Source organism: Rhinoraja longicauda, chromosome 17, assembly GCF_053455715.1.
Source record: "Rhinoraja longicauda isolate Sanriku21f chromosome 17, sRhiLon1.1, whole genome shotgun sequence".
Classification (NCBI taxonomy): domain Eukaryota; kingdom Metazoa; phylum Chordata; class Chondrichthyes; order Rajiformes; family Arhynchobatidae; genus Rhinoraja; species Rhinoraja longicauda.
Window position 1 is genome coordinate 22911284 of NC_135969.1, and position 22064 is coordinate 22933347.

The 22064-nt window shown below is 41.9% G+C and overlaps 1 protein-coding gene across 1 annotated transcript in view; it reads left to right on the forward strand.

The window, feature by feature from the left end:
* tex264b (testis expressed 264, ER-phagy receptor b) overlaps positions 1–22064 on the forward strand; it is a 236554-nt gene that overhangs the window by 18913 nt on the left and 195577 nt on the right. Inside the window, exon 2 of the mRNA XM_078414355.1 lies at positions 10765–10986. Within this exon, the coding sequence (XP_078270481.1) occupies positions 10765–10986 (222 nt within the window). The remainder of the gene's footprint in view (positions 1–10764; positions 10987–22064) is intronic.

Sequence of the window (22064 nt, forward strand, 5' to 3'; positions counted from 1 at the left end):
ATATAGCAATTATGTTCACATACTCTTTGAGGAGGAATTAGTTTCTTTCCTCTTGGGCAGAAGCCTCCAAACTTTTCAGCATGAGGGTCACATTATATATTTGGATTATAAGGGTGGGTGGACCATCAGTTGCAGGAAAATCGGTGTTCAACCTGTACTTTCATCTTATATTCAACATCCTCACACTTACTCAGATTAAACTCCATCTACTATTTCTCCTCCCACTTCTGTTGCAGATTTGAAAGAGGGTTTTAGATATGATAGTGATAGAGAGGTATGGACCACTTTTAGGCAGATTAGATTAGTCTATCTTGGCATTATGTTGGGCATCAAAGTGCCTGTTTTTGTGCTGTGCTTTTTATCTTCCATGTTCTTTCAAGATAAATAGTAAATGTTGCTGAGCAAACATAAAAAGGAGAAGTGTACTTTAGATTAGTGTGCGATCTTTAGAGATTGAGGCTGGGGAATTAATTTAAAGTGAAACAAAGAAACAGCGGATATGTTAAAATGATTTTTATTTGCATTGGCCTTCACCATGGAGGATAAGGTAAATATATCAATGATAACTGATGGGCTGATGTCAAATACCAAGGAAGAGATAATGTGCAGATTAGGTGTATTTGGACTTCCAAAAGATCCTTTTCATAATGCCATACCCAAGGTGAGTGTATAATTTAGAGTTAGTGATATCGAAGTTGCCATAGTAAGGCAGAAATCTAAAGTCCTCTCTTACACCATCCCTTTAGCCACATATTCACCTTGAATATTCTCCTAATCCTATATGAACACGTGTGGCACTAGAAATAATCCTAAAGTTACAATTTTTGAAGTATTGCTCTTTAAATCTCAACCTACTGTCACTCTCCTAATTCATGTCATGGAATTTCATCCTTTTTACCTATGTTGTTTGTACCAGTAAGGACCACTATCTCTGGCTGTTTATTTTCTCTGTTTAGAATGCCCTGCAACCATTCTCTCTGATATGTTTGATCCCTGGCACCAGGGAGGCACACATATCCTAGATTCATGTTTACGGCCATAGAAGTTAATAGAAAAAGAACATATTTGCATTTGAAATTGTATGATCTAAAGAAGGCATTCAAATTGAATTCTTTACAAAATTAAAACCTTTTGTGATTCTGGAACATGAAAGTTAATGAAATGTTTAAAAATCATTGACAATATTTCCTTGAATAATGACTGTCAAAAGTATCAAAAGCTTTATGTTGTCGCTTTGTAAATGAAGATTATATCCTGGAGATTTTTTTATTCTGAACTGGCCCTGTAATAGCCCAGTGATTACTTTGTGATGGAAGGGACAGTAATTTTTCTGTCAGTTTGCATGTTGGCTTAGTATTTCAAATGAAAGCAGTTGACTGAAGAATGGTAACACATAAATAAGGCTTTGAATAATCGTCTTTCTTCTGAAAGCATTGCTCATGTGTAAGGTTATGAGGAATAAATAAGTTGTCGTGCAAGTCTGCTATTTCTTAGTTAATTTCCAGTGAATGATAGAAATACATCTTTGTACGTTCTTTTCTTCTCACTTGCCCATCTCATCTCCCAATCTATTTACTCACATACTTTGTTTTCCGTCTTCTTCTAAAACCATACTGTCACATTATCATCCGATTGTTCTGGAAGAAATACTGAGATTTGAGATAAACTACTGTGTAATCTTGATGTTCTGTTCAAACAGGATTTGTGCTTCGATCCTCAAGCTTCTTTATGTCTTAAGATGTATCGTATCAGTTCCTATCTCTACTCCAACAAACTACCTGAAACAATCATCCATGATTTTATGAAACTTGAGAACCATGTTTCAAATGTCTCCCTATGCATATGCCTAACATTTTACAGGTTACATCCTATTAAAAGGAAGAAGAGATAAAGGAATAAACTACATGCCTATTTGCTTAACTTCAGTGGTAGGGAATTAACTTGAATTCATAATGAAATATGTAACAACAAAGGAGCTTGAAAAGAATGGTAGGATTGAGCTGAATCCACATGGTAAAATTGTGTTTTGCTCATTTACTCAAGTTCATTGAGGATGTGGCATAAAAATAGATAAAAAGAGTTGATGGATGTGGTATATTTGGATTTTTAGGAGACTTTTGAGAAAGGCTCACACAAGAGAATGGTTAACAAAATAAGAGCATCTCAAATCGAAGATAATATACTGACGTAGATAGAGAATTGGTTATTCAAAGGAATAAGCCAATCATCTCGGGGTGGCAGTTTATGATAACTGGGGTACTGCAGGGATCAGTGTCAATGAATTGGCAGAGTTGACCAAATTTGCTGGCAATACTAAACAAGGTGGGATAGTGAGTATGGAGAAAGACATAGAGAAGCTTTAAGAGGATATAGACATGCTGAGTGAGTGGGTGAGCACATGGAATAGAAAGTGGAAACATCACAGAAAATCAAGGTATTTGTGAAATGGTATGAGGCTGGGTGGTATCAATGTTCAAAGTTGCACAGATGTGCATATACACGCATTAGTTATGCCAACATGCAAGTGGAGCAGGCGATCAGGAGGGGTTTGGACAAAGGGTGAAGGGTATGGCATCTTCATGAACTGAACCAAAAGCAACAGTCCTAAATTTAACTCTGTTGCCTTTCCCTCTCCCTTTCCCTCTCCCTCTCCCTCTCCCTCTCCCTCTCCCTCTCCCTCTCCCTCTCCCTCTCCCTCTCCCTCTCCCTCTCCCTCTCCCTCTCCCTCTCCCTCTCCCTCTCCCTCTCCCTCTCCCTCTCCCTCACCCTCACCCTCACCCTCACCCTCTCCCCCTCCCTCCCCTCTGCCACAGCAGGGAAAGTTAAATGCTTTGATATCAACATTGGCATTTTGATTGAGAAACGATGGACAGAAGATGGCTGGTTCAAACAGGAGGATACACCTTCTGCTTGAGGGGCACAAAAGACGAGGAATGTTATCTTCATTATGAGAGTTTCACCATCAAGTATGAGCTAGCTCAGCACATTGGCAATCTCCCTCTGGAAATAGTGAATACTTTGTAATCCTTGTGTGCTCTAACATGAAACCAACACGTTGCAAGCATCGCCGTCTCCTTAGAAACTGCCGAGAAGAGATTTGATGAGAATGAAGAGAAGATCCAGGTGGTAATTAACGGCAAATGCAAGGAATTCCCAGATTGAAAACTGCATCATATCTCAATAAAAAATAAACAGCAGCAGCAGAAAGCCTGTCAGCTAAAGGACAGATGGTGGATTGAAAAATCACAGGATACTCAGTGAATTGCTGACAGCTACAACATGGATGGGTATAAAATGTTGTCAAAGCAATCGACGACCAAATTAGCCAAGGTCCCACCGTACTGAATAGCAAGATTGGATTTTAACTTATCAAGGACTTAGGGGTGTTCAATACCTGCTGGAAGGGACACTTTGAAGACACGAGGAACTGCAGATGCTGCAATTTTGAGCAAAACATAAAATGCTGGAGGAACTCAGCGAATCAGGCAGCATCTGTGTTGGGAATGGACAGAAGTCATCAGACTGAAGAAGGGTCCCAAACCAAAAGGTAGTTTGTCCATTCCCTGCCTGACCCACTGAGTACCTCCAGTACTTTGTGTTTGGAACACCTCGAAGACCTCTTCACTCGTGATTCTATCCTTGATGTAAACGTCCTTGACTCCATCCCATAACAATATATCTGGGCCAGTCCTCCTGCCACAATCAAAAAGACATCAAAGTACCATATGCATTCGGTTCATAATCCTGTACAAGTCATGATTCTTAGTAGTGGATTCATAGCAGTCAATTACAGCAAAAACAGGTGTAAAATAAGGCTGTATTCATGTCATATTCATATTTAGTTTAGTTTATTATTATATAGATCCAAGGCGCAATGAAATATCTTGTTCATAAGAAGCTTATAGAGTACACAGCAAACATGATACTGTTAGATAAATACAATGAGTGTAAAACAACAGAATGGTGTAAAGATTGTAGTGAAATCCGAAGTACTGCAAAAAGTAAGATATGTCTTTTCAATCTTTCTTGTTGCAATACTGCATCTCAACTTCAACAAGCTTCTTGCTGGAGTGGAGTAAATCAACACTAAAGAGAAACTGCCCCAAACCTCAGTAGTAAGGCTGTCTCAACTTCAGCGTTGAGCTGGAGTATCCGGATAATGCAGGTTGAAGGCTGAGGGCAAATTGTTATTCATTCACTGAAGTATATGAGAGGATGAGATTTACATTCAACATCCTCAAGACAAAAATTCTCTCCCAATCTGCGTCGATTGTACAATGTTGCCCTCTGTCAACAAAGCTTCACGGTGAGACCCTGGAAAACAACAGCCACTTTTGAGGTTTCAATGGACAGCACAGCCTTTGCCTATCTGAGAAAAAGGTGTGTTTGGAGATCAAGACAAATAGACAACAGACAATAGTTGCAGGAGTAGGCCATTCGGCCCTTCGAGCCAGCACCACCATTCAATGTGATCATGGCTGATCATTCTCAATCAGTACCCCGTTCCTGCCTTCTCCCCATACCCCCTGACTCCGCTATCCTTAAGAGCTCTATCAAGCTTCAAAACTAGCACAAATATAATAATAATAATATATTTCTTTATTTGTACCACACCGCGGAAATTTACAGTGTTACAGCAGCAAAGTGGATAGCACGAGATCATTCATTATAAATAAAAGTAAAGACAAGGATAAATTGTCATCAGTTTACTGTGTATTCCTTAACTGTTACTATTGACTCGTCTGCTGGGAGCAGTGCTGGCTATGCAGTCTCACAGCAGCGGCAAGGAAGGACCTCCTATATCTCTCCTTCACGCACTGCTCATGATCATGAAATCTCATGATCTTCTGGCAGCAATGTTCCTTGCTCTCCGATATCCCAATGAGACAAACAACTTATTGCAAGATTTCAAGGTACTGTAAAAACTGACGCCAATATCTTCTCGGCCAACATACCCAGCACTTGGACCCGAATTTCATTCCGGTGGTCCCATTAGGCAGGCCACATCATTCACCCAAACAGACACTATTGCAATCTCTGTCACACAAAGGGATCACAGTAATACACCGATTATCTCCATTACCATGTTGTCTGGAAATCCTGATGGTTCCTCATCTGGTTCAATGCTGACTGACACGGTCTCTTTAAACTCACTAGGACTCTGTGTCTCGTGCTTTGCTTAAACTCACTGGAGCCCTTTGTCCCCTTTAGACTCACAGGCTTCACATAGAAGTTTATTCCCGTAACATTTCATATCATTTTTTTAAAAAGTGAATTAAACGTGTGTTGCTGTAATAAGTGGAGTAATATCCAATAGTCAGGGAATCTGCTAGTCCAGCACCACCAAAGTCCTGTTGATGCCAGGTCATCTGCATTTTACTGTACCAGGCAGATGGAGGAAAAGATTCAAGGATATTTCCCAGTATTAGGCTAGATATGTTTGCTAATGTTTCTACTTATTAGTCATCTTACCAAACGACTACAGTAAGTTTAGAGATGACAAGAGAACACATTGGACATATCCTGGAAATCAGGCAGCACCTTTGGAGAGAACAAATTAACATTTCATACAATGAACTGAAGATGCTGGTTTGTACCAAAGATAGACACAAAGAGTCCCGACCCAAAATGTCACTTATCCATTTTCTCCAGAGATGCTGCCTGACCCGCTGAGTCATTCCAGCATTTTGTGTCTGTTAGCATTTCAAATCAATGACATTTCATCGGAATATAAAACTACTGGGTTTTAAGATGCAAAATAATGGGGAGTATTGGATACAACAAAAGAATTATCTATGATGGGATTGAGACAAAATTCTTCTAAAACAGATAAATACTGTTGGTGCCTTCTAACCGAGGGTGATGAATGTATAGCAAAGGAAACCTCTGAGTTGGTGCTGGCTCTTGGAGCAACCCTATCAATGTCATGATCCCACACATTTCCTTGTAACCTGTTTGCTCATAATTCTCTTTAAACCTCCGCCCCCTCCAATTTTCCCATCAATAACTTATATAAGGGATACTTTACAATAGCCAATGAACCCACCAGCCAGCTAGTGTTTGGGATGTGGGATGAAACTGGAGCATCAAGGAAAAAGTCAAGGGGCAAAGGGGGCATGCGGAATCTTTGGCCGAAGCTGCTGGAGCAGTGAAACAGCTGCACTATCTACAATGCTAGAATGCTGCCCTTGTTAATCATATCTTTCTGTAGGAGTGTAAATGGAGGGAGATAAATTATGGCAGTAAGGGAGAATAAGGCAATGTTGGATCATTGAGATGCACAATTGTTGAAAATCTGAAATGAAAAGAAGGCTGGAAATAATCCTTAGGTGCATCTGTGGAGAGAGAAAAACTGTTTATATATAAGTGGACGACCTTGCATCAGAAGTTAGAAATGGTGATTAGTTAAAGTTGCTGAATTCCGTATGACTTTATGTTCTAACTTCATGGAATATGAGATGCTGTTCCTCAAGGTTACATTGGGCTTTATTATAACAGTGTAGGTTGTTGCAACATGAGCACCAAATTCAAGACAGTAAAACCAAATGAATTGGAAGTGAATTGCTGCTTTGCCCAGGAGTGTTTGTCTTCCGGGATATTGAGAAGGAAGAGATAAAAGAACAGCATGCAGTTGCATGGGAGTGTTGCAAGAAGAGTGGTTAGTGGCGGGAACAATCCTATTAGAATACTCATAGGGGGAGGAGAAGGGAAGGGCGGATGTATCTTGTGACGGAAAATTGTTGAAGGTGACAGAATCTATGAAGAATAATCCATTGAATTTGGAGTCTGGTGGAATGAAAAATGAGGACAAGGACAATGCTACTCTTGTTCTGGCTGAGACGGGAAGAGTCGAGGTCTGAAGTGTGGAACCTAAAGGAGATGCGTTTGCCAACCAAGTCAACTGCATTTGTAAGAACTGTGTTAGTAGTAACACTGGTGCCCCACAAGGATGTGTTTTCACTTCCCTACTATACCCTGTACACGCACAACTGTGGCCAAATCACAAGTGCAAAACAAAGCTTTTTGCTGTATCTCTGTACACGTGACAATAATACACCTAAACATAAGCAAAGGGAGAATGAATGGAAATAAAATAGGAGAAGTAAGTTCTGTGGGGCATGAAAAGGCTGAAACAATTGGTCTACCAGGGCAATCCTGCTTTTCATGGTAAGGAGGTGAAGTGATGTCCTGGATTAGTGACTATGAGGCAGGTGAATAAGAAGGTCTCCTGTGAAAATAAGTTCAGTGATTGTTTGGGAGATAATGACCTGATATTCAGTGATGGAGTCGATGTCCTGTGGGCAGAAGGTAGAGGTGTTCATTCTTTGCAAATAGACATCAATAAGCCAAGCCACAACTGCAGGTTTGTAGGTTTGATTTTGGAAATCTTGGTGTATCTCATTTCCTTGGTCTTAGTTTTTTAGTAGTGATAAGGTTATCAATTTCAGTACTCTTAAAATAAAAATGTTCTCAGACAAAGACACAGTATTTACAGGAGATATTGTTCTTAATAATACTTCCCTGACATTCTTTAGAATGTAATTGTGTGAGCACCCACACATCTTCCAATCTTTGTCCTGACAAGTAATAAAGCACTGCATCTCAAATTTAACAAGTACCGAGTATATGATTCCAAGTCATTGATGTAAATTAGAAGCAGTCACGATAATTGATTTAGCACCAGGTGTCTAATTCATCTGCATTGATGGTGCTTCAACCTATTTTTGCTGACCACTTTCCCTTCATCAAAATATATTCTACATCTAGTTGAGGATTTATGGAGGGTCCAGAATAAATTAAAATGATTCTAGTGATTGTAGTTAAGTAGATTGATGCAGAAACGGATTTTGGACCCCTTGCAACATAAGAGGTAGCAAAGAGATCTGGAAAAAACTTTTTCAAAATCATTAAAAGTATCAGCAGATGAGATAGAGATAAACTGTTGCTATTGGTGCGGAGGTCAAAATTCATGGGTCATAGGATGAAGGTGATTGGTAAGAGAACCAAAAAAATCTCAGTGAATTATCTGTATCGGTCAAACACTAATGACGACCAATTCAAATGTAGCTTTGAAAAGAAAGCTGGACAAGTAACTCCGAGGAAATAGTTTGCAGGGCTATGGAGAGAAGCTCACTGGGATGCTGCCGCATAGAGCCAATAGGACTCCAGAGACCAAATGATCTCCTACTTCAATTTGTACCAGCATCTGCATTATTTTCTTATATTTATCCTACTGTGCTCTAACTATACTGTGATTTTTGAGAATTCAGTTTGATTGAAACAGTGGCCAATAACCAGAAAACGTTCATGCCCTTTTGGCCCACCTAGTCCCTCTTAAATTACTTGTATCCTTTTAATTGAAGGTCAAGATCACTATTTAATTCCAATTAGGTTTGAGGTACTCATGCACAAACTACCTACTACCCTTAGACATCCACTCCCTATTTTATCTGTGAAAGATAGTGGTTTCCAGAGTCATCTTATGTACACAAGAACTGGAATGGAGGCAAGTCATCCTCAATCTCAAGGACTGCTTGAGAAGATTCAATGTAAATCTCATGTGCGCATTATGAATCCTTCTTTCTCCATTAAACATCAAATGCTATTGATTTACAGGAGACACAATCATTTAGACAAAAAAGAGAATATTTTGTTGGTAATTCTTTAATCAATGTTGACATGTGAACCTTCACCTTCCTTTTATAAATAAATCTGCTCTGCATTTCAACAATACTTTTTCACTTCCTTGTCTCCTACCTTAAGCATTCTAAATTGTGTTGTTAAAATGGGAAGTTTTGAGTTCCTCTGATTATTCACAATATTGAAGCATACAAGAACTGATCAAACCTACAATAATGGGGCAATGATCTTCCCTGTAATTAGCAGCAAAAAATAATCTGCAATAGAGCCAAAAAATGAACATATTTTTACATAGTGTGATGTCTTGAGAGGTCGGGAGCTTTTCTCTTGAAGGTTGGGAGGTGTGGGTGCCGGAAATGAAGACAGAAACGTTCTTGTTTTCAAACTTAAATTCCAGATATTTAGTCTTTTCCAAAAACAGGTACACAAAACCAAACCAGGTAGTTAAATCAAAACTGTAGCTTGCTGCCTTCATACAAAATATAACTCAAACACTGCTTCTCTCCCTTCCTGCTCCAGTCGTGTCTCTCTCCTTAAATATACTGCTTCCCTTCCCTTTTAGCTCTCTCACAGCTCATCTGGTTCAGCTGGGCAGCAATCAGTGTCAGCAGCAATCAGCAGCAATCATTCTCAGCAGCAATCAGTGTCAGCAGGGCAGGCAGCCCTGCTGACTATGGGTTTTGTAGTCTTTTGCTGGCAGCCATGATGGTTTGTAGTCCTTGTTGCATCCACCGGGAGGAAATGTATCTCCCCTCTATGACTCTACCTCTCATGATATCACAATAGATACTAATACATAAAATTCTGACCAGATAGTTCTAATCAGACCCTGGTAACGAGCCATTACTGCAATTTCAACATTGATCTTACTGTAATTTTTTTACCATGAAGAGAAGGGAATCCAATTTCACCCTCACACCTGTGCCCCAACTAGCCTCGCAGTGAGTTATCCCCACCCCCTCGTACATTCCTTCCTCTGGCTTCACAATTTGCAACTCTTCAATCTTTTTTTCACCTTTTTTTCCATTTCTGGCCTTTGTCCAATCTTCTGTCTATTACTGCCTCCCACCCCCACCCCACTGGTATTCACCTAAGACCTGCTACACTTTGTCCTGCCAGAAACTGTGTAGTGTTGAATATTTATTATTCCATGGTAGCTATCGCTGTAATGTTTCCTACTTAGAATGTTTTTCCAGCTTTACAATTCTCTTTATTCACTTTTCTGTGAGCATTCCTGGAGTATTCAATAAAAAAATGCACCACTTGAGCCGATATAGTTCTCCTTGTATTGTCTATCAAATGGGGTTAAGCTCCTGCTGTATGAAAGGCCGTTTGTCCTACAATTTTCCTTTGTAATGATTTCCTTTCCATAGAAAGAGTGGAATCCTATACCTGAAATAATTTCTGAGAGGCATTTGTGTGTCTGAATGCAGTTATTCTTGGTTTCCTAACAATAGTTTAGTAGTTCATTACTGGATAAGTAATGCAGAGGCCTGGATCTGAGGCTTAGATTCAAATCCATACGCTACACCAAGGATATTCAAATTCAGTGAATTAAATGTTAAAATAAAACTGGCATTAGTGATGATCCTAACACTCACAAATTATTTTCAAAACCTCATTTATTTTCATGAGCACACTCAGCCCCAACCCCACTCCCACTTCCCTTATCTGTATGAAATTGCATTGGACCTTAATTGTCACAGTCCTCTGCAAGCCAGTCAGTGAGAACAGTAAATACTGGCCGTGCCATGATATTGGAGTTCTACAATTCCAATGAAGCACCTCAATGAGTAATAAATATTTCCTGCAAGTGTTACCCGAACTCCAACAGCAATAACCTTTGATTTGTACTAAAATCAAATGCAATCCATCTCGTGGCAAAAAAATTACCAGGCACCATGGGAGAGTGTTCTGGAGGAATGTGCTATATTTACCAACTCTCCCAGTAATATATAACCAAGCTTAAAAGTATATGGAACAGATGTTGCAATGTGTCAGTTTTTTTCAGGGTAGCTTGTATCAGTGGGGCTTTATGCAGCTGATAGAAGTGTTATTTTGAAATTTGTGCATTAAAGTACATCAGAAGGCAAATGTTAACCTGAAGTTCTTCCATTATTCCAGGTACCGGAAGAAAAACTGAGATATATTGTGGGGAGCATCCTGAGTGAAGGTGACGAGAAGCCATCTGATGAACTGGTTAAACTTTATGAGAAGTTTGGCTTTAAAATATTTTCTTTCCCGGAGGTCACACATGTTGTTATGACAACATTTCCTTTCACTACCTTCCTTTCACTGCTCCTAGCAATATACAGAGTGTACCCAGTCCTAAATAACTACATCAAGGTAGGAACCTTTTAAACAATTCATCATGTAGAGTTGATCAATTCCTGATTTTGATAACATGATCCACAATTGAAAGCCTGTATCTGACAAGTGTCAACATGAACAATTTTAAGTTTTGCAGGTGGCCTACAGTGGTACTGAAAAGTTTTGAAAATAGCTAATGTTGATTCTGACATCTCAGTCTCATGCATGTCATAGATTGTGTTCCCTGATTTATTTAACAATGCATTCTGACCTACATGTATGCATGTTTAGATACCGATTTACAAAAAAAGTCTCTATAATGAACCTTGAATGTGTTGGAGAACTAAGATCTCCAATTAAATGATGTCCTTTAAAAATATTGAAAAACTGGAAAGCTCTACTTACTATCTACTATATGGACATTATATATCCCAGTATTCTTATTGAACATTTTAAGATAATCTATCATTAATACTCAAGAGTGCTGTAGATGCTGCTACCATTAGTTATCCATAGAATATAGCACTGATTGTCATTGGTACATCTCTTTTACAATGCATTTAAATGTGCCTGATCATTGAAAAGTCTGTGAAGTGCAATTTTTGCAATTACTTTGTAGGATCTGGGTGTCCTAGTGCATGAGTCACTGAAAGGAAGCATGCAGGTACAGCAGGCAGTGAAGAAAGCCAATGGAATGTTGGTCTTCATAACAAGAGGGGTTGAGTATAGGAGCAAAGAGGTCCTTCTGCGGTTGTGTAGGGCCCTAGTGAGACCGCACCTGGAGTACTGTGCGCAGCTTCGGTCTCCAAATTTGAGGAAGGATATTCTTGCTATTGAGGGCGCGCAGCGTAGGACTAGGTTAATTCCGGAATGGCGGGACTGTTATATGTTGAAAGACTGGAGCGACTAGGCTTGTATCCACTGGAATTTAGAAGGATGAGAGGGGACCTTATCGAAACATATAAGATTATTAAGGGGTGGTCCCAATGTTGGGGGAGTCCAGAACCAGGGGCCACAGTTTAAGAATAAGGGGTAGGCCATTTAGAATGGAGATAAGGAAAAACCTTTTCAGTCAGAGAGTTGTAAATCTGTGGCATTCTCTGTCTCAAAAGGCAGTGGAGGCCAATTCTCTGAAAGCATTCAAGAGAGAGCTAGATAAAGCTCTTAAGCTCTTACAGCAGTGTTTACACATAGTCCCCTCATTTCAGGGCACCATAATGTTTGGGACACATGGCTTCACAGGTGTTTGTAATTGCTCAGGTCTGTTTAAATGCTTCCTTAATGCAGGTATAAGAGAGCTTTCAGCACCTAGTTTTTCGTCCAGTCTTTCCATCATCTTTGGAAACCTTTATTGCTGTTTATCAACATGAGGACCAAAGTTGTGCCAATGAAAGTCAAAGAAGCCATTATGAGACTGAGAAACAAGAATAAAACTGTTAGAGACATCAGCCAAATCTTAGGCTTACCAAAATCAACTGTTTGGAATATCATTAAGAAGAAAGAGAGCACTGGTGAGCTTACTAATCGCAAAGAGACTGGCAGGCCAAGGAAGACCTCCACAGCTGATGACAGAAGAATTCTCTCTATAATAAAGAAAAATCCCCAAACACCTGTCCGACAGATCAGAAACATTCTTCAGCAGTCAGGTGTGGATTTGTCAATGATCACTGTCCGCAGAAGACTTCATGAACAGAAATACAGAGGCTGCACTGCAAGATGCAAACCACTGGTTAGCCGTAAAAATAAGATGGCCAGGTTACAGTTTGCCAAGAAGTACTTAAAAGAGCCACCACAGTTCTGGAAAAATGTCTTGTGGACAGATAAGACGAAGATTAACTTGTATCAGAGTGATGGCAAGAGCAAAGTATGGAGGAGAGAAGGAACTGCCCAAGATCCAAAGTATACCGCCTCATCTGTGAAACACGGTGGTGGGGGTGGGGGTGTTATGGCCTGGGCATGTATGGCTGCTGAAGGTACTGGCTCACTTATCTTCATTGATGATCAACTGCTGATGGTGGTTGCATAATGAATTCTGAAGTGTCTAGACACATTCTATCTGCTCAAGTTCAAACAAATGCCTCAAAACTCATTGGCCGGTGGTTCATTCTGCAGCAAGACAATAATCCCAAACATACTGCTAAAGCAACAAAGGAGTTTTTCAAAGCTAAAAATTTCTTGAGTAGCCAAGTCAATCACCCGATCTGAACCCAATTGAGCATGCCTTTTATATGCTGAAGAGAAAACTGAAGGGGACTAGCCCCCAAAACAAGCACAAGTTAAATATGGCAGCAATACAGGCCTGGCCGAGCATCACCAGAGAAGAGGGGCTCATGTTGCCGACCTCCTCGTGGTGAGCCCTGTCAACTGACCTCGGTCAAGCGAACAACAACAAACCGAGACAGCAGAAGCAGAAGCAGAAATAGCAGAAATAACAACGAACAAACAACAACAGCTTGCAGCCCAAATGCAACCTCAATCGCTGCAGCTTGGCGCCAACCCAGAGCATGTGCCCTTCTTAGGGCGGGCACCTACGGATGTCGAAACGGATGGCATCACCCTGCTGCAGCTGAATGCGGAAGGCCACACCAAGGCGAAGACCACCATCATTGAACATCTGCTACAGACCCACAAAGTCACTGCAATCCTGCTCTAAGAGACTCACAAAAGTGACAGCTCCCATCTGAAGATCCCTGGTTATACCCTGGCTGCCTACACCGAGAGTGACACCCACGGGATCGCCATTTTTGTCTACAGCGCCTGGAGGGCGTTACATAACTTCTGCTGCCTCAAACGCAAGAAGAAGACTAGAGAAGACACTCAGCAACTGGTGATGTCCATGAATAGCAGACTTTAAGCAGTCATTGCATTCAAAGGATATGCAACAAAATACTAAACATGACTACTTTCATTTACATTTACATTGCTGTGTCCCAAACATTTTGGCGCCCTGAAATGGGGGGGGGGGGTTATGTATAAATACTGCTGTAATTTCTACATGGTGAAACCAAAATGTATAAAAATGGCCTTTATTAAAATCTAACAATGTGCGCTTTAACCACATGTGATTTTTTTCTATTACAAATCTCAAACTGTGGAGTACAGAGGCAAATAAATAAATGATGGGTCTTTGTCCCAAACATTATGGAGGGCACTGTAACAAAAAGCCATTTCCAGGAATGGATCTCATAGAATTCAAAATAAAGCATCATTTGCACATTGGTCTTTGTTGCACCACTGCTATCAAATGGGGATGTGCTGTGTTTGGGTTGGAGCATGTAATCATGCTCAGTAATATTCCAATGAGGTGGCACTATAAAGTGGCAGAAGTTCCAACGCAAAAATGATTCTGGTTGAGTTGCAATATTTGAAGGAACACAGGGGGTCAGGCAGCACAGCATCTGTGTTTGGAAATGAACAGACGATGTTTTGGGTTGGGACTCTTCTTTGGTCTGAATTGATCCAGCATCTGATTGCTCAAAACTCCAGCATCTGTGGTCTCTTTCACCTGATAGCCTTTGTTCCCTGATTTATTTAATAATGCATTCTGACCAACATATATGCCTGGTTGGATACTAATTTACAAAAAAGGTCTGTAACATGAACCTTGAATGTGATGGGGAGCTAAGCTCTCCAGTTAAATGGATAATTATTTAAAAATATTAGAAAACTATATGTTTCTGGTGGGAACATTATACATTCTATTATACTTGATTGAACATTTCAAGTAAAATCAAAGTTTTACATTCTCAACTGGGGTTTTGAATGTCATGTTTTTACCCAATATTATTTAGGGTGATATCCATTTAATTAGACAGGCAGGTGGAAAAGAAAAGTCAGAAACATTTACAAATATATTTCAACCTGTTTAATTTTTGTTGTGTAGACGTTTACCTTAGGGGAAGGTCTACTGATGACACTTTAGGTTTAGGTTTATTATTATTATTACATGTACCATGGTACCATGAAAATCTGTTTTACATGTTTTCCAATCAGATCAAATAGTACTATATGTAACTTAATTTCACAGATTCTTGTTTAATTTCTGAAAAAACCAGGAGAGTTGCAGAAAATAAATGTACACATTTTACAGTTCTACGTAAATATGAGTGTGTTGTTCTCTTACCTCTCTTACTTCTCTTTTACCTATTACCAGCATTTGTAATGATTAGTCACCAATATGCACACCCACTCATTCGTTGTCTTGTTTTGAATGGCAACTATAGACATGGATCGTGGTTCACTGGTGGTTCTCTTGGTAAGTGAAACGTTTTAAGGATTCAAGCCCCTCTCCAGCAACTTGACCATTTGAACTGAACTCTCACTCTGATCATTTGAATGATCATTATAGAACAATTATCAAAGACCTTGCTGAAGTCAATATAGACTACAGCTATGGTCCTCGACAACCATCTTGGTTACTTCTTTAAGAAACACAATAAAATTCACGAAACACAATCTCCCATGTACAAAACCATACTAACTATCCCTAAACAACCTCTGTCTATCCAAATGCATGTATATCTTATTCCTTAGAATCCTCTCCAGTACCTTTACTACCAGAGATGTCAATCTTACTGGTGTAGTGGCCTGGCGGAGGCCAGAGAAAAGGTAAGACGCCAGGCAGTTTAAGGTAAGGTTCTTTATTAGGCTGTGAGCTCCTGCTCACAGCGTAGTCCACCTAGGGATGAGCCACACCTCCCCACGGGCTGGCTTTTAACCCCTTACGCCTGTCCGTCACGTAACGAGGGGGCTGACCCAAGGAGTGGCCTGATCCCCCGGGACCGCCACAGGACCCCCCCCCCCAAGAACCGGAGGTACAAAACGGATAGGAGGGCGCACGAGGCGACCAGCCCGGGTGCGCACCATGACCGGCGCAGGGACCGGCGACTGACCGACAGGTGGAGGGGTCGTAGCAAACACTGGCGGGGGTAACGTGGACGGGGGGCGACCGTGCGGGCGGGGCTGCGCAACCGGCACCGGCCGATCAATGTCCACGTGTGCCGGCTTCAGCCGTGCGACCGAAACAGTCTCGCTGCGACCCCCCATGTCCAGAACGAATGTGGCCGAGCCGTGTTGCAGGACCCGAAAGGGGCCCTCGTACGGCCGCTGGAGAGGTGATCGGTGCGTGTCCCTGCGCAGGAACACAAACTGGCAGTCCTCCAGAGCGGCAGGGACGTGTGGATGGAAGGTCCCATGACGTGACGTGGGCACAGGTGCCAGCCTGCCCACCGTCTGCCGAAGACGTTGCAGGGCGTCAGAAGGCTGCTCCACTCGACCCTGCGCCGGTGGGATGAACTCCCCGGGAACCGTCAAGGGGGCCCCGTACACCAACTCGGCGGAGGAGGAGGCCAAGTCCTCCTTGGGTGCGGTGCGTATCCCCAGCAAAACCCACGGCACGGCGTCCACCCAGTCTGGGCCCGTGAGCCGAGCCTTCAGGGCAGCCTTCAGCTGGCGGTGAAAGCGTTCCACCAACCCATTCGACTGTGGATGGTACGCCGTAGTGTGGTGTAGGCGGACACCCAAGAGTCGTGCCATGGCCGACCACAGTTCCGAAGTGAACTGCGGCCCCCGGTCGGATGTAATGTCCAGTGGCACCCCGAACCGGGCGATCCAGTGCGCCGCCAAGGCCCGAGCGCAGGTGGCCGTCGAGGTGTCCGCCAGCGGAATGGCCTCCGGCCACCGCGTGAAGCGATCGACCACGGTGAAGAGGTGGGTCATGCCCCGGGACGGCGGCAGCGGCCCCACGATGTCCACATGAATGTGGTCGAACCGCTGCCGAGGGACACGAAACTCCTGCAGAGGCGCACGCACGTGTCGCTGGATCTTTGCGGTCTAGCACGGGATGCAGGTGCGTGCCCAGTGTGCGACCTGCTTACGCAGCCCGTGCCACATGAAGCGGGAGGCTACGAGGGCCACCGTCGCCCGAATGGAGGGGTGAGACAGCCCGTGGAGCACCTCGAATACCCTGCGCCGCCAGACGACAGGGACGATGGGCCGCGGCAGGCCAGTGGAGGTGTCGCACAACAGCGTTGTATCCCTATATTCACAGGTTATATTTACTGCAATTCTTAAATACAGGCACAACATTAGCCACTCTCTAGTTTTTCGGCAGCTCATCTGTGTTAAATGATGATTTACATATCTCAGCCAGGACTCCTGCAATTTCTTCTCCACTCAGCAAACATCTCTGGTAGAGGTATCCAAGCATTGGAGATGGTATGGCCAGTTTTCCTTATCATGATGACGCTTAGATTAGCAGTCAAATCTCTGGAGAAATAACAAGGTAGGTTTAGACAAAATAGGAACAACATTTCATCATAACTTGTGGGTTCGCTGGATGGTAGGGATCACTGATTTCTTTTTAATTAACTCCAGAAAATAAAATTTGAAAGTTATTAACTACAGAAAATAAACTTCATTTAAATCTAGGAGCAGCAAAAATAATTGAAATATTCAGTGACAGATGGTTGGGAAAGCCAGTTTCTGATCTCTGGAGTAGGTGCGATGCTATAAGTTTGTCTAATTAACAGTTTCAGCTGGGGAGCCTGCAGATAGAATGTCTGTTATATTTTTGTCTGTCCAACTGGCTTTCATTACTGTGACACACTTACAAAAATGTGTTTAATTATCAGGATTTGCAGTAGGTATATGAGCAAGTTCCAAAAATCACAAACCGTGATGTATATTCTTATAAGAGGCTTACAGGTTTTGTATGGCTTTTGAGATTATATGTGTAAATAAGGTTGCCAACTTCCATTCATGTCAAAATCCTCGAATGAAACTGTGACCCTCTGATATGCAACACTCCTATCCCGAGTACCTTTACTGGATTATTTTGGTTTTGTGCTTGATTGTAAGTTATTTGCCTATTTGTTCCTTACAGTTAGCTCCAGTTCTTGTGAAATCAAGGATTATCAACATAAATTATTGGATAATACTGATTGCTCATCCTTAATTTCTTTGAGTATGTGGCAACTTGCCACCAATTTAACCTGTTCCAGCCCACATATTGATAATACTCCCACAGTACATTTAGCTAGGGAGTTTCTACATTTTGACCTTACACCAGTAAAAAATGAATGAAACACTTCCAGACAGTACTGGATTGCGGGAAACTGGTACAGCCGTATGCTTCCAGCCGGCAGCAGATCAGATTCCATGAGGAAGAGTGACTAGCACCCTCATCTGCAATCTGGATAGGGAAAAATAATCAGACATTGGCAACCCATCTCACTGCTCAATGTGGATTTAAAGTTTTTATCCAAGGGAGAGTCAAGTCTGCACACACTGTCAGTTCTGGGGCTGATGATTTATCTGGGTCTGTGTGCCATTCCCAGAAGGAAGATCTCTGACAGCTGTACACTACTCAAGGATAGAGTAGCTGTGTGAAGGACAGGGACATCAATGTTTGGCTCAGGGAAAGGCCTTTGATGGTACATTGCATGTGTACATGGTTATATGAGGGTATCTACAATTGGATAGAATTGCTCTGCACACATATCACTATATTCATTGGAAGTAAAAAAAAGCCACAAAGTGCTGGAGTAACTCAATGAGTCAGGCAGTATCTCTCTAGAACATAGGATAGGCGACGTCTTGGGTTGGGATCCTTCTTCAGACTGATTGTAATAGGGGGGAGAAAGCTGGAAGGGAGGTGGGGGGTGGGATAAAGCCTGGCAAGTGAAAGGTGGACACACACGAGGGGAGTTTGATTGACAGATGAGAGGACAAAGGCCAGAGATGGGAAAAAGACTGAGATAAGGAGTAAGGAGGTGCAAAATGTGAGGCAAAGAGATATTGGTGTAAGAGGAAAGGGGAAAGGAAAAGGGCAGTTGTTGGATAGTTACCTAAAATTGGAGAATTCAATGTTCATACCATTGGTTTGTAAGCTACCCAAGCGGAATATGTGGTGTTGTTCCTCCATTTTGTTTTGTGACCTCACTCTGACGTGGAAGATGCCAACCACAGAAAGGTCGGTATGGGAATGTGAAGGGGAGTTAAAATGGTTAGCAATGGGAGATTGAGCAAGCATTGGCAGACTGAGTGCAAGTGTTGGGCGACATGGCGGTCTAGTCTATGCATGGTTCCTCCAATGTAAAGGAGGCCACATCGGGATCACCTAATGCAATGGATAAGTTTAGAGGATGTGCATGTGAGTCTCTGGATAGTTTGGTTGGGAAGGTATGTAAACCAAGGCATTGTGCAGTCGCTGCAGAAAGCAATAAGGGATGGGGTTGGGAAACATGACTGGTGATGTGATCACATTGAAGATGATGGAAATGTCAGTGAAATGTTGAAGGTGGCGGAAATGCCGAAGACCGTTGAAGGTGACAGAAATGTCAGAGAAACATTGAAAGTGATTGAAAATGAGTTGTAGTTGTTTTTGATTGAAGTTGATATCATTATATCTGAGAGGTGGGTGGGATATAAAATGATGAGCTCTCAATTACATTAGTCTCTTTTGAGTTCATTCTCATCACCCTGAGATTAGAGAGGAATTTTAGAGAATTGCTAGACCAAGTGGACCCGTTGGGCCCAAACCTCTCCTGCATTGGTGCAGCACCCTCCCCCTCCCCCCCTCCCCTCTCCCCCCCCCCCTCCCCCCCTCCCCCCTCCCCCTCTCCTCTTCCCGCCCTCCCCATCCCCTCTCCCGCCTCCCCCTCCCCTTGTATAGCATGTTGGAGGAACATGCTAAACCACGGCACCCAGTTCCCCATATTCCCTTTAAACATACAAAACATTGCTTCCCCTGCACCCATTAAACTGACCAGATTCACTGAAAAAATGTATTACCGTGTAACATCTAAAAAAGAATCTATTAAAGGTGTAAAAAATAATTTACCGAGGAACACAGCGGGTCGTGCAGCATCTGTGGAGGGAAATGGACAGTCGATGTGTCTGCCCAAGACCCGAAATCTACAAGAAGGCCCCCAACCTAACACCTTAACAGTCCATTCTCCTGCACAGATGCTGCCCGACCCTCAGAGTTCCCCCAGCTGATATTTTGTTGCTTGAGATTCTAGCATCTGTAGTCTCTTGTGTGTCTATTAAAAGTGTGTTGCGGCAGTAGTCCAGAAAATGCCAGTCTGATACCAGAGGATCCAGTTATCAGTTTTACTGTAATCTAAATCAGCCCCGGTTGATTCAGATTCAATAATGATTGATACGTGGATGGGAGCTGGTGGTAGGAGGCAGTCCAAGCCCAATTCACCCCTTGATGCAATCCCACAGCAGATTGAGAGGAGGTGGAAATTTTCCTTTTACTGCTGTGAACTGAAGAGTGATTGTAAGTTACTTAATTCCCTCTTTCAGATAAATTACAAGAAAATGAATGGAATGAGAAATTGTAAAATGGAAGAATTTCGCTTTTACTTCACTATAATCTTGGAAATTGAAATTCCACTTTCCATGCTAGAGTTTGTGAAGTTCCATAGAAAAGCTGAAAAACAGTCCAAAAATAAATTGACTGCATTTGCAGCTAGATTTGCAGCTGTGACAGTAATGTCTAAGGATTTAGGATTCATAATGCTGATTATGTTTATTATTTTATTTTCCATGAGAATTATTTTTCAGTTAAGTTCAGAGATGAGACCGGAGATGAGAATTGATGCCATAAAGTACCATGTCATTTATTAGACTTCATGCCTAAATATAACTGATTAAATGATTTGCAGATTTTTGCAGTGGTGCCGAAGGGAATATTAGTCTCCATAGGAAGGAAAGATAAAAGTACTGTTCTGAGTTGCCTGTGGTGTAATGTGGCAGTCCCAACAGCCTAATCAGTAACGGTGTTAAAGCAAAAGGATGATGCAATAATGTTAAAAAAATATTACATATATGAATATATACCTATAATTATAATTATAACTAAGTATAAGTTAGATTGTACTTAGAAATGTTAGGGCAGAGTAATAGAGTTTGGCTTCTGCAAATTGCCCGTAGTGTGTTGGATAGAACTAGGGTACGCGTGATCATTGGCTGGACCACCCAGTGGTGCAGCGATAGAGTTGCTGCCTTAGAGTGCCAGACACCCGTGTTTGTACTGACTTTGGGTGCTGTCTGTACAGAGTTTGTACATTCTCCCTGTGACCACGTAGGTTTTTTCCGGTGCTCCGGTTCCCCCCCACACTCCAATGACATACAGGTTTGTAAAATAATTGGCTTCTGCAAATTGTAAATTGTTCCTAGTACTTAGGATAGTGCTAGTGTACGGGGTGATTGCTGGTCAGCGTGGACTCGGTGGGCCGAAGGGCCTGTTTCCACGCTGTAGTGTCTGAAGTCAAAAGAAAATAAGGCAGATAACGGAATTTGTCTATATTGTTGAGCATTACATCTTGAAGTGTAGTGTTATGAAATATAGCAAAACCTTGTGCAGTTATCTGGTGCAGCTGCCTGGAGCGTTGCGCTTTATTCAGTTTGTGTGGGTGGACCTCTTGGGGCACCACTCCTTTGCTGATTTTATTAGTGAAATCTTGACTGTTTCCAGATGGTAACTAAACTCAAAGTTGAATGTTCAGGTGCAGAGAAAGAGAGAGAGAGAGAGAGAGAGAGAGAGAGAGAGAGAGAGAGAGAGAGAGAGAGAGAGAGAGAGAGAGAGAGAGAGAGAGAGAGAGAGAAAGAGATAATTAGAAGGGTCTCGATCCGAAACATTACTCATTCCTTCTCTCCAGAGATGCTGCCTGTCCCGCTGAGTTACTCCAGATTTTTGTGTCTATCTTCTAGATAATTAGAACTTACGTTATAGAAATAATAATAAACCAGCACGTTTTCATCCTATTTTTATTGTATTCATACTGTTATCTCAGAGCCCACCAGCTCTATTACGAGCTGTAAATAATAATTGAAATTATTAGGACACACCTGTGTCAGTGCAGGCCATTATGGAGTAGAATGATAGCTACATGATCTTTACACAGACAACAGTCACTTGACATAATGGTTTCTGAAAACTATATCCGATATATTTAAGCAAGCAACAAAAACAGAAATGCTGGGAGAACTCAGCCAATCAAGAAACATCTACGGAAAGAGAAACCAGTGAATGTTTGGCATCGTTGACCCTTCCTTAAAACTAGGCGATGAGCATGGGGGTTACATTTTTCAACACAGAACTG